The sequence below is a fragment of the Narcine bancroftii genome, chromosome 6 (genome assembly GCF_036971445.1).
Source record: "Narcine bancroftii isolate sNarBan1 chromosome 6, sNarBan1.hap1, whole genome shotgun sequence".
Taxonomy (NCBI): Eukaryota; Metazoa; Chordata; class Chondrichthyes; order Torpediniformes; family Narcinidae; genus Narcine; species Narcine bancroftii.
Window position 1 is genome coordinate 136,937,161 of NC_091474.1, and position 16,626 is coordinate 136,953,786.

General features: G+C 36.2%; 1 protein-coding gene across 4 annotated transcripts in view; it reads right to left on the reverse strand.

The window, feature by feature from the left end:
* fbxo25 (F-box protein 25) overlaps window positions 1-16,626 on the reverse strand; it is a 165,070-nt gene that overhangs the window by 113,109 nt on the left and 35,335 nt on the right. For 2 of the 4 annotated variants that reach the window (XR_011340330.1, XM_069886165.1), the window contains exons 7-8: window positions 15,471-15,653; window positions 14,057-14,200 (exon numbers count right to left, since the gene is read on the reverse strand). Coding sequence is in view for 2 of the 4 variants with exons in the window: in XM_069886165.1 (XP_069742266.1) it covers window positions 14,057-14,200; window positions 15,471-15,653 (327 nt within the window). In the remaining 2 variants the exon portion in view is untranslated. Of the gene's footprint in view, window positions 1-13,820; window positions 13,958-14,056; window positions 14,201-15,470; window positions 15,654-16,626 lie in introns of those variants that run through there. The other 2 variants (XR_011340331.1, XM_069886166.1) reach the window with 2 other exon arrangements.

Consider the following 16,626-nt stretch of genomic DNA (forward strand, 5'->3'; position numbering starts at 1 on the left):
TACTTGGATGACATACTCATTGCCAGCCACTCCCACAAAGAACATTGACCGATTCATGCGCCAGAGCTTTTACTTCTGCCTGGATATCTTGGTTCTGCTTACCCACACAAGTCACCTCTAACAGAGGCCCAGAGTTTACTTCTGCCCTCTGGGATGTTTTGTCGTGACTGCTGAGAATGCAGCTCGAGCATATGACAGCCTACTACACGCAGTCAAATGGCCTGGCGGAGCTGTTCCATAGGCACATGAAGGCTGCACTGATAGCCTGCCTCCAGGGATCTGATTGGGCAGATGAGCTTCCCTGGATCCTCCTTGGAATAAGAACAACACCAAAGAGGATCTCAACTCATCATCAGCAGAGTTGGTTTATGGAGCCCCGTTTATTGTACCTGGGGAGTTCGTGTCTGCAGCACGTGGACAGAAGGTGCCACCAACTGAAGTCTTAGGCAGACTATGGGAGCAACTTGGAAAATTAGCCCCAGTTCCTACTTCAAGGCATGAAACAATGAAATCCTTCATCTCAAAGGAACTCCGGGACTGTGAATTTGTGTGTGTAGAAGTGCATACGGGCCACCCTTACAGAGGCTGCAGGAGGGCTCCCTCAGAGAGCTTATTCCAAGGAGGATCCAGAGACATTTACGATTGACTGACTAAAGTCCACCCATCTCAACCCTGATCGGCCCTTGCCATAACCTCCAATGCGAAGGCGCGGATAACCGTTCAAGAGAGGTGGATAGTAATGGCACCAGAGGTTTAGCAAACAACTTTACTAAACTTCGACACAACTACGTCTGATCATTTTCTCGTTCTTCATTTTGCACTGCGACACAGTTGCTACACTACTATAGGCAATGCTCCAACATCTAAAGGCCAGTATCCCAAATGCCATCCTAACCATGTTATTTATTGGTGTTGCTTCATTTACTGGTATTTCCCCTCCCCACCACCCCCTCTTTCAAAGGTATTTGGGCTTGTATTCCAAGGTCCTGACTCCAACCCTCTCCTGCAGCCAAGCCAATTTTGGATCCAGTTTTCTAACATCCTGAATTGCATGGAACATAAAAGCTTTGACCTTGTCTTTCATGTGGGCCTTCTCAAAAGCTTGCCCTCAATACATTTTATTATCTCTTCAAAGAATTCAATCAAATTGGTTAGAGAGGATCTTCCCTTGACAAAGCCATGCTGACAGATTCCAATACATTTATCTTCACCCTCCCTTTCTTTTTTGTTATCTTTCCTACCTCTGATGTTAAACTCAGTTACCAGGCTTCCCCTGCAGCTTTTCTTAAAGGGGAGGTGGGTGGGGGGGTGAGGGGAGAGAAGGAAAGGAGAGGCATGTTTGTAGTTCTCCAATCAATTCACATGTCCATCAAAGATTTTTTTTAAACTCAGATGGTTGCCCTGCAATCTCTTCCCTTGCACCAACTAGGATACATCCCATTCGATAAAGGGAGATTTGTAGAAGAATAGAAATTCCAATATCTTCACCACATCTAAAACATTGATCCAATATATCCGATTTCTATCTGTTCAATTTCTAAGGTGTAATATATATAACTGATGTAAAAAATTATAATGAAGTAATCTATATCTTACATTAATTGTATTAGACATAACCTCTTTAAATAAATTTTGCCAAATCTGATTATCTATCAATATATTTAAATCTTGTTCCCATCTTTATCTGGACTTAAGTAAACCTAATTTAGGTGCTTTCCCTTATAATTTCATATATGCTACTGAGATAAACTTTTTAACAATTCCATCAACAATCACTGTTCTAAATCTGTAGAATCTTTAACACCATATCTGGTCCTAATTTCTCTCTTAAATAAGCTCTCAATTGAAAATATCAAAAAAGAGTATTACGTGGGATATCATATTTAATTCTTAACTGATCAAATGACATTAATCTACCACTCTCATAACAATCTCCAATTTTAGAAATTCCTTTAATAAACTAGATATTTAAAAAAGGGTTATCTTAAGAAGATTAATTAATGGCATTTTTGATGACAAAAGGCTTTCATCATTTTCAAACTTAATCTTATTCCAAATATTAATCAAATGTTTCAATAATGGAGCATCTCTGTCAGCAACATTTAACCTTGGTTCCCATTTATAAATAAATTCATCAGGTATACTTTCTCCAATTTTATTTATCAGTTTTCACCTATGATGGTTTAATATTTCCAGATAAAGAAGCAAGAAATCTTAATTGTGCTGCTTTATAATAATTCTTAAAATTAGGAAGTTGTAATCCACCTAATTCATATTTTCATGTTAATTTTTCTAATGATATTCTTGCCATCTTACCTTTGCTAAGAAATTCCCTAATTTGTTCATTTAAATCCTGAAAAAAGTTTTGAGGTACGGAAATTGATAAAGTCTGAAACAAATATTGAATTCTTGGAAACATATTCATTTTAATACAATTAAACCTTTCAAATAAAGTTATAGGTAAATTTATCCATTTTTTTCAAATCTTCATTTATTTTCTTAAGTAATGGTATATAATTTAATTTATATAATTTTTTTGTTATTATCTGTAAATATTCCAAAATATTTAATCCCATTATCAGTCCACTTAAATTGAATATCTTTTTGACATTGTGAATAAACACCTTGTACTAATTCTATTACATAACTTTTATCCCAATTTATTTTGTAACCAGAAACTCTTCCATAATCTATCAATTATTTATAAAATGGATAATTGTCGATGAATTAAATTTACCAACACATCATCTGCAAATAGACTAATCTTATGCTCAGTTTGATTTACCATATAACCTTTGAACTGCTGATCTCTACGGGTCATTTTTGCAAGAGGTTCTGTAGCCAAAACAAACAAAGCTGGAGATAAGGGTAATCTCTGCCTACTTGATCTAGTTAAATTAAATGATTATGATATCTGTCCATTAGTTATTACTTTAGCTTTAGGACTTTTATAAAGTGCTCTAATCCAATTTACAAAATTAAGTCGAACACCAAATTTACCAAAAAATCCCATTCTAATCTATCAAAAGCTTTTTCTGCGTCCAATGCAACCACAACACTTATATCCTTCTTCTTTTGTGCTAAGTGAATTATACTTAATAACCTTACCATATTTTCAGAAGTTTGATCCATATCTATTAACTCAGGGAGACAATCATTTATTCTATTTGCTATTACCTTTGCCACAATTTTATAATCAACATTTAACAATGAAATAGGTCTATATAAAGCTGGTTTTAATGGGCCTCTATCTTTTATTAGGAAAAACTGTAATTATTGCTGTAGAAATTTTTTCTGGAAGAAAACTTGTTCTATTACTTGCATAAAGGAATTATTAAATCTTTAAATTCTTTATAGAATTCCACTGGGAATCTATCCTCTCCAGGAGACTTATTATTTTGTAAACAGTTAAGTGCTTCATTAACTTCTTGCTCAGTAAACAGACTGTCCAAATTATCCATCAAAGATTTAAAAAATTCAGCTGGAGACCATGCAATCTATTCCCTTGCACCATCTAGGTTAAATCCCATTCAATAAAGGGAGATTTATCCATCTTTTGCCTTCCTTACAGAGAACTGTGTTAGACTTTCACCTAATTCTTCACTGAATTCTCTGACTAACGTCTGTTTCCTTTGTAAATGTTGATAAAATGTATTCATTTGAGATTTCACCTTTATCTTGCCCCCCATTGTCGCTCATGGGTCCCTTTTCCTCTGATTATTTTTTTTAAATTATAGAATGCTTTTGTATTGAATTGAATCCTGTCTGCCAGTCATTCTTCATGACTGATCCTCCTCACACATTTTATATTCTTGACAGGCCTCCCCATCATGAGTTCCCCATTTCAATCATATGCTCTCATTTTTCTTTTTATTCAGTCCTCAATGTCCCTTAAAATCCACGGTTCCCTATGCTTGCTACCCATGACATTTACCCTGACAGGAACCTGGTGGTCTTGTCTTGCTAGTCTTCCCACTGTGCAAGTGTAGACTGATCTTCAAGTAAATGTTCGCAATCTATCTTTGCTTCTCTTATGTCAATGAAATTGGCCTTTCCTAAATTTGAGACCTTTATTAGCAGTCCATCCCTATCCTTTTGCACAATCATTTAAAAAATGTAGAATTATGCTCACTCTACAAACTGTTCCCCTACTGAGACTTGTTCCAATTGACCAGCTTAATTCCCCAAACTAAGGTGCAGCAATCTTCTTCCTTTAGTTAGATTTTTTTTTAAAAATACACATTGTGCCAAAAACCTCTCCTGAACATCTCAAAACTTCCACACTTTCTGATCCTTTAAAACTGAAGTTAATATTTGGGAAAATGAAATTTCCCCAATAAGACATCCCTACTTCAATTGCATCACACCAGTATCTGCCTATATATTGATTCCTGTATGTCCTGTTGACAGATTTGGAAAACACTGGAATATTGAGCCAGTCCTTTAACTATATCTCAATGATTGCATCAAATCACAGACTCCCATGTTAATTCAAGCTGAGTTTTAAAGCTATGGAATGTTTCAGTACATTAAAGGCACTATGCAAATGAAAATCATTATTGCTGGTGACACATTCCCAAAGAATTTGCTGAAGTGCTTGGCAACTTTTAAATTTCATCAACCAGCAACAGCACAATACTGATAAAATACATCTATTTTGATGAAAAAAAAAATTAGATTTGCATTAACTTACTCCATACATACTTCTAAACTTAATGAGTATTTACACATACTTTGCTTTTAATTCAGGCTTTTTGATAAACTGTTCCCTAAAAATTAATTCAAAGTTAAAAAGAATGTATTATGAGTTCAGAGGACCCCAAAGCCCAGCAGCAATAGAAATTCACCAAGACAAATGGTTACTTTAACAAAAACTGCTTTTAATTTTTTTAAACAAAAACAGGATCAAACTTTAACTTATTACTATTAACTTAACCCCCTTCTAATTCTAAGCGCACATGTATGTAGTGTGTACATATTCAGGAAAATGCTTTGCTTTAAGAGTCCATCATTCACTACTCACTTCTCCAAATTCACTGGTATCAGGCAATTCTTATACTGTGCACAGACTTTAATATTTATGAATTTTCACTAGGGTCTGGTGCTTAAAGGTAAATGGTTACCGCTTAGGAAGGTTCTCATTGCTTTTGGAGAGAGATTTGTTGCTTGTTGAACACACACAAACTGATTCTCTCCGATCAGCCACTTCAGTGTCTTGCCAAAGAAACTTGCCCCATCATAGGTTTTCCAAATGATAACCTCTTCTTTCAGGTCACCACTGAGTTCCTCGTGTTTCCCTTATTTCAGAAGAAACACTCTAGCCAGTTATTTCCTCTTGGAAGGACTACAAGGGTTTTCAACAGGCAGAACTAAGAACTCACAACCCATCTTCAAAATGGGGTTTTCAACAAGCCTGCCAGCTTGCCATGTGGCAGCCTCCAAATGCCACTGCAGAACTGAGTTTGTTCTCTCTCTCTCTCTCTCTCTCTCAACCTCTCTCTGTTTGCATGTGCTGTCAGAGGACCATTCAACATAGAATTTACTTTCTGGAATAACATTGAGTCTGAATCTTAGTATGTCATTAGATGAGCCATTCCTTAGAAGGATGTCCAATTTAATCCCATGCTTTAGTTTCCTCCCTTTTCTCCATAACCTTACAAATTAATTAATTTCAGTACATTCAATTTCTTTTAAAATTTAACATGGGATCTCATTTCACTGAGGTTTTTTTTACTATTAGCTCAATATTTGATCTATAATTACCAATCTATTTGGCAGAGTTTGACCGTCACTACTGGATCTCATCCAAATACCAGCCATAGGAGAACAACTGCTGATTTATATCCCTTTTAATTCTCTCTTGAGTAAGTAAGATAGAAAGAGAGTTTTAGAGCCCAGAAATAGGCCCTTTGGTCCAAATTGTCCAGACTGACTGTGCTGACTGTGCCTGCATTCCATCCACATCCTTAGAAACATTTCCTATCCATGTATCTATCCACTTGTCTTTTGAACACTAAGCTGCTGTGGGACCACGAAAAGAGCTCTCTCACCATTGAAATTATACTTTTTAAAAACCTTAAACTAACTGCAACTGTGAATATTTAATCGATCCTTTCATATTATTTATTTTTCTATCTTGACATATTGTGATAATTTAACTTGTATTTGTGTAGTTGGTGCATCTTATCTACCTGTATAGATGCAGTAAGAAAGAATTTTGGTGCATCTGTATATTGTACTTATTCATATCTCAATAAACTCTCATCTCCATTGTCCTCACTTCTACCACTGGCAGCTCATTCTGTATTTACTGTGAAGGCACCCCTTATGTCCCGTTTAAATCTTTATCTCTCCCCTACTTTCTAGTTTTAGATTTCTTACCTTTGGAAAAAGGCTAGAATTATTTACCTCATCTCTGCACCTCATGATTTTATAACCTTTCACAAGGTCCTCCACTTAGCTTCCTACTCTCCAGGAGAAAAGTCCCAGTCTATCCAGCCTCCTTGTAATTCAAGCCAAGCAGTCCCAGTAACATTCTCATGAATCTTTTCTGCACTCTTTCCAGTTTCAGTGATACTTTTCTTAAAGCAGGGTGATCAGAACTACACCCATTACTCAAGTTCTATCTCACCAATACCTTATACAGTTGTAATATGACAACCCTGCTCCTGTTCTCGATGCCCTAACTGATGAAGGCAAGCCTGCCAACCACTTTCTTAACCACTCAATCTACCTGAATCACCACTTTCATGAATATTAATGCATTCCTTGATAGCGATTTCATGTTTCTTGAATAACCAGATTGGTAGGTGAATTGACCTAGTATGCTGATGGGTGCTAGTGTCCATGTGAGCTGATCAAAATTTGATGAGAATAAATTGGGTTATAGCAAGATTAGTGTCAAAGTGGCTGCTTAAAGGATCAGAATGGACCCAGTGGAGTGAAAGTACAATTTCTATGCTCTCTAAAATAATGCCTAATTAACCTGAAATTACTTATTTTATTCTTTAAGGGTATCACTGTACAAAATATGGTAACCACCTTCAATGTAAGGTACAGGTAGACCCCGATTTACCATAGGGTTTGATTCTGGGACTCTCATTGTAAGTCGAAATTATCATAAATTGAAATTGGTCGAAAAAAACCTGCGAGATTTCACCAAAAAACATGAGAACAGAACCATCGCAACTTTGAAATATCGTATGTCGAGATATGGTAAGTAGGGGTCTATCTGTACAAAACACCTAGAATGATCAACCACCTTTGTCTTGAATCATTGTCAGAGTTGTTAAGCACAGACATGAGTCGTGCTAATCTTTTTGTCCATCCACACCCATCCCATTTGCCCACATTAGATCTGTATCATTCTATACTTTGCTTATTCATCTGTCTAAATGTAGTTAAATCAACTTACTTCATTCTCAAGAACCAGATCTCCAGTCCTTTCTTTCAGCAGGCTAAGATTTCAAAGTGGGGCCTGCTGTCCTTGTGTGCCACTGAACTGATACTGTGCACTTACTTAGGGCATTAGGCAATTTTGCTAGCAGGGACCATCATGATATAGAATGATGAGGTACTACATGGCATCACCTGCACAGTAATAGAACTGAGATACATGATGGCAAGTCCTGTTCACTAAACACAAAAGCTCTGACCCCAGTCAATGCCCTAGTTATCATCAACTCTCACATTAAGAAACCTTTCAGTTTCAAATCTTAAGCAAAATCACCCAAAAATCCAAATTATTGCAGCAAACAGTTAAAGCCTTAAAGGCACGTTAAAAATCCCTTTCCAAAAGATGTGATCTCATTGGTACATCGTCATACAGGTTATTTCCCTTCCATGTTGCTGCACCCCCTCCCACCCACTGTTAGTGTAGTGGTTAGCGCAACACTTTACAGAGTAGTGACCCAGGTTCAAATCTGGTGCTATGCTATCTGGAAGGAGCTTGTAATGTTCTCCCAGTGTCTGTGTGGGTTTACTCTGGGTGCTCTGGTTTCATCCCAACCTCAGTTGTAGGCTAATTGGAGTGTTTGGGCGGCACAGGTTCATGGGCCGGAAAGTCCTGTAACCATGCTGTATGTTTAAATCACCACCACTGTTGCAAATCCGGCTATATTTCCACAAGCATCTGGTTCACTGTTGTATCACTCGGAGTTCAATGGGGACAGGAATCACTGGAGAAGCTAACCTATCAGGTTCAATGTTTTTGTCTTCATATAGTCATTTCAAATGTCCAAGCACTTAAGGATAAATTATATTAGTTTTTGTAAGTAACCCTTTGGCAAAACACAGGCTATTTTGTTTTGTTAGCAGTTGCTCACATGAATTATTATCAATGTGCCAAGAATGTATTTCTGTACATTTTAAATTTTATTAGTTCTTGCTAGACTCTCCACCATGTCAGTCTTAAAGAAAGTTGTTTTTTAATTCATATGGAATCAAAGGTTGATTGGCAAAGACTTTTAGCAGTTAAAGGAACATCTGGCAAACAAGAGACTTTTAAAAGAGATATACAGTGAATTAGACTGAAGGACAAGGCCGGCAAGAATTGGAAATCCTGATTGGCAATGGATGTGGAAAGATCTGATCAGGATAGAGAAAAAGGAATTGTCAGATACAGGCAGCTGGGATCAAGCAAATCCTTTCAGGAGTACAAGGGACAGAGCAGTATATTAACTTGGGACTCTTCTCAGAAGCACAGGGGATGGAGAGGTGATTTCTAGAGGTACACAAACACATGATGGATAAGGTGAACCATCAGTCTACACAGCACCCCCCACCACCCCCACCGCACCCCCGGTGAATTAAAATTTAGCAGGCACAGATTTAAATTGAGAGGAGAAAAAATTTAAAGGGGACTCAATGGGCATGCTTTTCCATGTGGAGGGTGGTTGAAATATGGAATGGGCTGTCAGTTGAAGTGGTGAGAATTGGATGTAATTACAACAGTTTGAAGACATTTAGACAGATATATTAACAGAAAAGATTCAATGGGTCAAACACAGGCAAATTGAACGAGTTCAGGCAATTTACTCAGCATAAACATGGAAGGTCAGTGTTTGTACTACAACTCTGAAGCAGCCTCTTCCACATAATTACTGTTGCTGATACTGTGCCAAAAATATATCTTTTCTTATGCCTTTATATTTGATTCCCAAAACTCTAATATTCCATTGGAGATCAGCAAAACATCTCAACTTGAACACACTCAACTGGAGATAAGCAAGAACAGCTTAATCGTAAAGAAACTGTACCTTGATTTCTCGACTGCCAGCTCGTGAAAACTGACACATTAGATTCAGTAGAGTTTGAGCAATTGTATCCCTGAATGATGTATGCTCTTACTGCTTTTATGAGCAATTATGAGAAAAGTTCCTCAATCATTTCAAATAACAACTAAACGGATCAATACCACTTAGAATGAGTGCACCCTTCTTTATGCATGGAGATCAAAACCTCAGACTTGTACAATCTTAGTCAGATATCCCTACATTTGAAGTCCAACCTTCTTACAATGAAGGGCAATAAACTATTTTTCTTTCTTGCCATTTGTCACCCTTTCACATTTGGTTGTATCATATTAACAAATGAAGATAACCAAAATTTGGGGGGGCGTGGCAAGATGGCGTAAGGATCAGACGTGCCTTCCAGTCCTCTCCTGACTCTATCTTATTGTTTTGTCTAGAAATGCCTGTTAAAATTCTTAAAAAGTTTAGATAATTTCAGTGCTGTTAATTTAACTTATGATGGTACAATTGGTGAAAAAGAGCAAAAAAAAACGACAACAGATCATCAAAAAACTACATTTTCCAAAAGTTCAAGTTTTGGAGCCTACCTGCAGGAAAGACACCGGGACTCAGCGTGAAATGGATCCCAGGAGAGAGGTACAGTGTTCGGATGTAGAGCTCTATGTTACATCGGTAGAGCCCCCTAAAGAGGGTGCCAAACAGCCTTTAGAACAAAGAGTTACTCAAAGGCATTTGTCAACTGTAGAGGTGGTGCTGCAAACTCCACCTCTTGAGATAGAAGAACCTATACTACTTGATGTACTGGGAGAACTTAATACATTATGGACTGGGGAAAGCTCCGGCCAGCGTCCTCCAGTCACTGCTGGAGAGGCTGTGGCTAGGGTTTCCACACCCAGTCATACTACATGGAAGGCAACCAGAATGAAGGAAGGAACAGAAGATCCTTTGGTTATGCAGAAGAAGCAGGAATCTGTTGAGCCAAAATCTCTTCCAATTGAAAAGATTTTTGTGAATCTTGAATCTAAATTATCTTATACAATGCAGGGATTATCCAAGATTATGATTGAACTTGGTACTAGGTTTAATACTCTGGTGAAAATACATTCTCAACAGATGGCTGAGTTTGGAGTTTTTAAGCTTGAAGTGAGAGATAAATTTAATTCGTGTGAAGAAGATATAGATGAAATACGGGATCAAGTTTTTGATGTGACCAAAATGGTCGAAGACTTACAAACTCAAAATAAAAATTTGGTGAAAAAGATTGATTATTTGGAAAACCAATCCAGATGGAACAATATAAAGATTATTGGTTTGCCGGAAGGTATGGAGGGACCAGACCCAAGAAAATTTTTTACTGAATGGATTCCGCAGGTGCTGGGTCAAGAACATTTCCCAGAAGGTATAATACTGGAATGTGCTCACAGAGCCTTGCGTAGAAGACCTAATTCAGGTCAAAGTCCAAGACCTGTTTTGGTTCGTTGCTTGAATTATTACGACAGAGAAATAATTTTACAAATGGCTATTAGAAATGCACCACAGATAAAATCACCCTTGATGATTCAAAATAATCAAGTTTTCTTCTATGCGGATTTGAGTCAAGAAGTTATGTTCCAACGACGGGAATTCAATCCTGCTAAAGAGTTGTTGTGGAAGAAAGGTTACAAGGCAACTTTTAGATATCCAGTTGTTTTGAAGTTTTTCAAGATGGTTACCAACCAAAGTTCTTTGATTCTCCAAAGGAAGCTATAGCATTTGCTCAAGAGCTGCCAATTACTCAGTTTCAACAGAGACATAGTCCGCCGCGATCTCTAAGGAGACAAGAGATGGAAGAAAAGAGCCGTGCTCCAAGAAGGAATGGTTGTAATGGTGATTCAGCAGTTGGAGCTGATTAAAAGAAGAGTTGTCTTTTTTTTTTCCCTAATTTTTTTTTAAAAAAAGGGATATTAAATAATGATGATGTTAGTTTAAGATGAAGTGAGAATTGGGGGAGAGAACTGGATAGGCACTATTTCCTGAAAGTCATCTGCTACGTGTGAGTTATCTCACACCCATTTTTTTTTGGGAGTTACCGCATTGCGCGGTTTAGACGGGAGGGGGTATTTTTAACCTCCTACCCGTTTTTATTTCCTTTTTTTTTGTATTATTAGATTAAAGAGTGAAGGGGTTTTTTTTTTGTTTAAATATTTAAAAAAAGCATAAGAAAGTATTTGATTGTTTAAAAAACTAAAAATTGATGTGGTTTTTTTTGTAAAGTTTATTTAGTAGATAAGGAATATCTGAAATTTAAATGTGAATGGGATGGATAAGGTTTTTTTTATTTTTTCTTTAACTTTAAGGTGAAAGGAGTGGTAATTCTGGTATATATTATTTTGCTATTTTAGTTATAGAACGAAGGGAATAATGGTGAAAGTTATAAATTGAATTGTACAATTCTTAATGAGGCTTGAATTTTGTTTGTGGTTTATGCTCCATTTGTTGAAGATATAGATTTTGTTGTAGATGTGTTTTTATTATTTGGATATCTGAATTTTAACGTAATGATTGGGGATATTTAAATGTGGTATTGGAGCTTTTATTGGATAACTATTCAAGAGTAAACGGGAAAAATGGTGGAAGAGTACTAAAATTGAATTGTACAATGTTTGAATTTTGTTTTAAGATGGTGGTTTATGTGACTAATATGATGATAGATGTGAAGTTAGTTGATATTTGGTGAAGGTTTATTTCTATAGAGAAAGTTTTTTTTTCATGCTACAATTTTTTTTAAGAATTGATTATTGTTTAAGAATTTTTGATAGATAATGTTACTAACTTTACTAATTTTTTATATTAAGTTTGAGTTAAATATATGTTTCATCTTAACTCCGTTTGTTAAATATATGCATTTAAGTTTGATTTAAATATGTTTTTTAAGTCTGATATCTTAGTATTATTACTTTTCTTTTTGTTAGTATTTTAATCGGTTATGTTTTTGTTTTTTTTTTGTAAGTGGGTTTTTTTTCCCACATATATTATTAACTTTATTAATTCTTCACTCTTTATTTTTGGGGGGAAGGGGGGGGTTGGACTAATTTGAGTTAGGTTATTAATGTGTAATAATTATTGGGGAGGGTATAGTTTATTTAGATTACTGATACTGTATTGTAATTTTATTATTTTATTCTTAATTGTTTTTTAATGTAATCCTATATGTTATTCATGTTATAAAATCTTAAATAAAGTTTTAAAAAAAAAGATAACCAAAATTTGAAAAGCAAAACATTTTGGTAGAAAATGGTATAACAACTCACTTTTCCACATTGTATACCAAATTCCACCACTTGTTACTCATTTACTTAGCCTCACCTCTGTACCCCCACAGTTCTCACTCTCCCTCATGTACTGTCAACAAACATGAATATGTTGTAGTCTTTTCCTAAGTCCTAAAATAACTACAGTGGCCAGTAGTGAGTCCTGTTCAGTTTGCTAACCTGAAAATATATTAACTATTTCTACTGATTCCTGTCCTTCGTTCATGTTAACACAAGTATCACAACCACACAAACCATTATTTTATATAACAGCCTTAGGATACACCTTATAAAATACCTTCTGAGTTATGAGCTTCCCCAAACCTGACCCTCTCAACTCCCTTGCTAGTTAAAAATCAATTTGCTTTCTAAAGGAAATAAATCACAGTTGACAATATTGACATATATTGTGATTCAAGTGTGAGAATCACAGAAGCAGGTTCCATCACACTGATCCTTTTTCCCATTTACACAAATACTATTTGCTCACTTTAAGTCTGCATCTTTTCACGCCTTTCCTATTTTAAGTGTTTGTCTGAAAGCAGTGATTATATCTGCCTCTGACAACAAAATCAAGATGTTACCATTTCTTGCACAAAAAAAACTTTCCCATCAAATTAATTTTAAAAGTCCTTCTTTTGGCTTTAAACCTATGCCCCCATGTTTTTGAATATATTTTAGGGGGAAATTATTTTGATCATCGCCCTATCTTCATCTCTCATAATTTTACATACTTTTATTAGGTCATCCCTCAGTCTGTTTCATTTCAGGGAAACAAGTACTAGCTTATCCAATTTTTTGCTAGAGCTAAAGTCCTCCATTTCAGACAGCATCTTGATGAATCTTGTCTGCACTGTCTCCAACACAACTACAGACTACAGCCTTCCAAAAAAATGTGGCAACCAGAACTGAACATGATGTTTTGTCCTATGAAAGTTGGGATGCTATGTTTTGTCCTATTAAGGTAAGGATGATACATGGCTTCAACATGCTATCTACCTGTGTTGTCACCTTCAGGAATTATAGACTTGAACTCCAATTTTAGCAATGACTGATCAGGATAACAGTTCCATGCCTGCCACCCACCCCCATCACCACCATCCCACCACCCCCCTCCCAGATTACATTTCCTCAATCCTACCTTCCTTTCTTAAATAGGCTACATCAATCACCATGCACCCATTTATATTATTTTCCCCATCAACACCCAGTTCCTACGACTCACCTACACTCTGGGGCAATTTACAACTTTTATTAATGCTGCCATTCCCTCTCTCACCTTTTCACTGTCCCTTCTGAAATTTTGTCGACTGAAAAGTTTAGTTCTCCTTGGGTTTAGTTCTCCATAGAAACATCCTTAATTAACAATTGCATCCTCCAAGGCCATTTAGCATTTAACTCTGGAATGAAAAATAACTGTATAGAGCTCTTATTAGAAGTGGAAATAAGCTATTCTAAATTTAATGATAACATCAGAAAAATAACAGCAAAAGATTAAACAATAATATCAATTACCTTCCAGAACAAAATGCTGCAGTGGCGGCAGAAATGAAGGACATCTCCATATTGCTCCTTTTTTGGACAATACTTCTGAAGAGTGAAATACATCAACTTCCAGTCAACACAACTGTTCTCTGTCAAAATTGGGTATCTGTGGAGCTAAGAATATCATATGTAAAATTAAACATGGTTCAGTTTCCACTATTTTGCTCAAAGTAATTATAATCAGAAGTCAGAATATATGAAGGAGAAAGTTCATACAATAATAATGTTGCATCATGTAATAGAAAAAACAATATATTGAAATTGTAAATTAAGTGACCGGAAGGTGGATATTTTAAAATATTGCTTAAATGGAGTATTACTTTAATTGCTTGATTCCAAATTACATCAATGTATACATTGACTGCTTCTTCAGCTCTGCATGTTGTGCAACCGCTACAAAAAGTCTCACAACAATATTTTCAGAAACTAATGTGCCAAAGGAAAATAAAGCACAAATTAAAGCTATCCTATACCGTGTACATGTTCCAATTTATTCAGCAAGGGCCACATTACACCAACATTTTGAGTTATGTATAAATATTTCAGAATAATTTACTCATTCCATTTATATGAGGCCCAATGTTAAAGGAGATTATCTCAAAACAAACTTTTAGTGAGTAATTTAAAAACAACCTGCATTTTTGATCCACTTATTAAATTGGTCTCATTTTAAAGTTTGTTCAATCTGTGTAGACTTAGCAAGAACACTGAAGAATTAATTTTAAAATCAAGTGATCAAAAGGTGAGGATTCAACAATGACAGTTTGCCTTGACTCTGCATTTAAATACAGAAATCAATGAATAACACACTAGAAATCAAAAATGCATCTCTGCCAGTCGATAGCAATTGATTTCAACCTTTTTTCAAATGATCAAACTACAAGCAAAATTTTAGCTAAGTTAACATGGATAGATACAACGAAATGTATTTGGCTGATTCAACATAGTAAAAATCCAAGAGGAGGATACTCAATATCATTGCGAGAGAAGAAAGAAAAAATCAGGGCTATTGGATAAAAATGGCAGTGATGCAAATACAAAATTAGTTAAGAATCAGAAAGCAAAATGTGATATGAAATGGTTATTTTTTTTCCAGATTGGAAACAATATTAGGCCAACTAATTGTTTAAGTATGTAGTGAATGACAAACTTGATTATACAGAAAATAAGATGGAGTTTTGGATTCTGTGAACTTTTGTACAGCAAACAATGGGGAGGGAAGTAACAAATAGATATGAACTAGGCAAACATATGGTAGAAGGAATAAGGAAAGGCAACAATGGCCTAGATTTTGTAGATGTCACTGGGGTCTAATTTAATTCCATTTTACAGCCTGGGTGATTTTTAAAATTCAGACACATTCTACATCAACCGATACACTTGCCTGCTTTTCTGCAAAGTGGTACTGGCAAAGTTTTTTCCACAGATGTCTGTCTTCACTGAGCATATGCAGAGTAGAGGTCACCTGTCCCAAACTAATAATGTCCAGACCATCAGAAAACCTATACAGAATGCTTCTCTGCATATGAAGTGGAAGATCACTCAATGTCACACCATTACTCATACTCTGTACATACAACAAAAAAAAGCACACATGTCATTAGCTTCCTCTCAGTAAGACCTTTAATGATTTTGCCAAAATTATAATATACAATAAATAGCTCCTCAGAAGAACAAAGAATTAAGTTTGGAAATGTGGCATACAACAAGCCTATTAAAACTTCAAGACATTACATTGTACATTTCTGCAGCAGCCATCAGGGAAAGCAGTCAAGATGCAAGAATCAGAAAATAATGGAGCGATTGCATGAAATGGCTTATCAGGGTTTGATCATTGGACATAATTTTGTTGAGCCTGGATGATGCATTTCTACTGCTCACAGTCTGCAAGAACTGCTGTAACTAAGTGGTAACCCTCGTGTCCTTTGGCAGGGTTAGTGTAGCAGTTAGCGCAATGCTGGTACAGTGCCAGTGGTTTAAATCTGACACTCTGTAAGGAGTTTGAAATTTCTCCTTGTGTCTGTGTGGGTTTCCTCCAGGTGCTCCAGTTTCCTCCCACCTTCCAAAAACTGGTCAATTAGGTGTAATTGGGCAGCACGGGCTCATGGGCTGAAAGGGCCTGTCACTGTGCTGTATGGATGTATAAATGTCTAAAACTGCTTAAAATGGCTTTGGTTAGAAATCAAGACAGTTCCCTCAAGATTCCACAGAATGACCTGCTTCCTGAGAGCAAAGAGATTATTTGCAGTGTGGAAGAGAGCAAGCAAGCAAGGGCGGGATGGAAATCTTATCCATCTATCCTTCCATTACCTCTCACCTCCCACCATTCTTCCCTTCCCTCCCTCTGTGCATGCATGCCACAGATTAGCCATTTATGTCACCATGACTCTATTTCCAAAAAAGGAAAATCAAAATATAAAATCAAGTTTTGTTTACAAATTCATTATGGCCATCAAGTAGCAAACTTTATTTACCCAGATAAAACAAATAAGGCACAAGAGATACCTCCATTCTATTTACAGACATCAGTTATGACATTG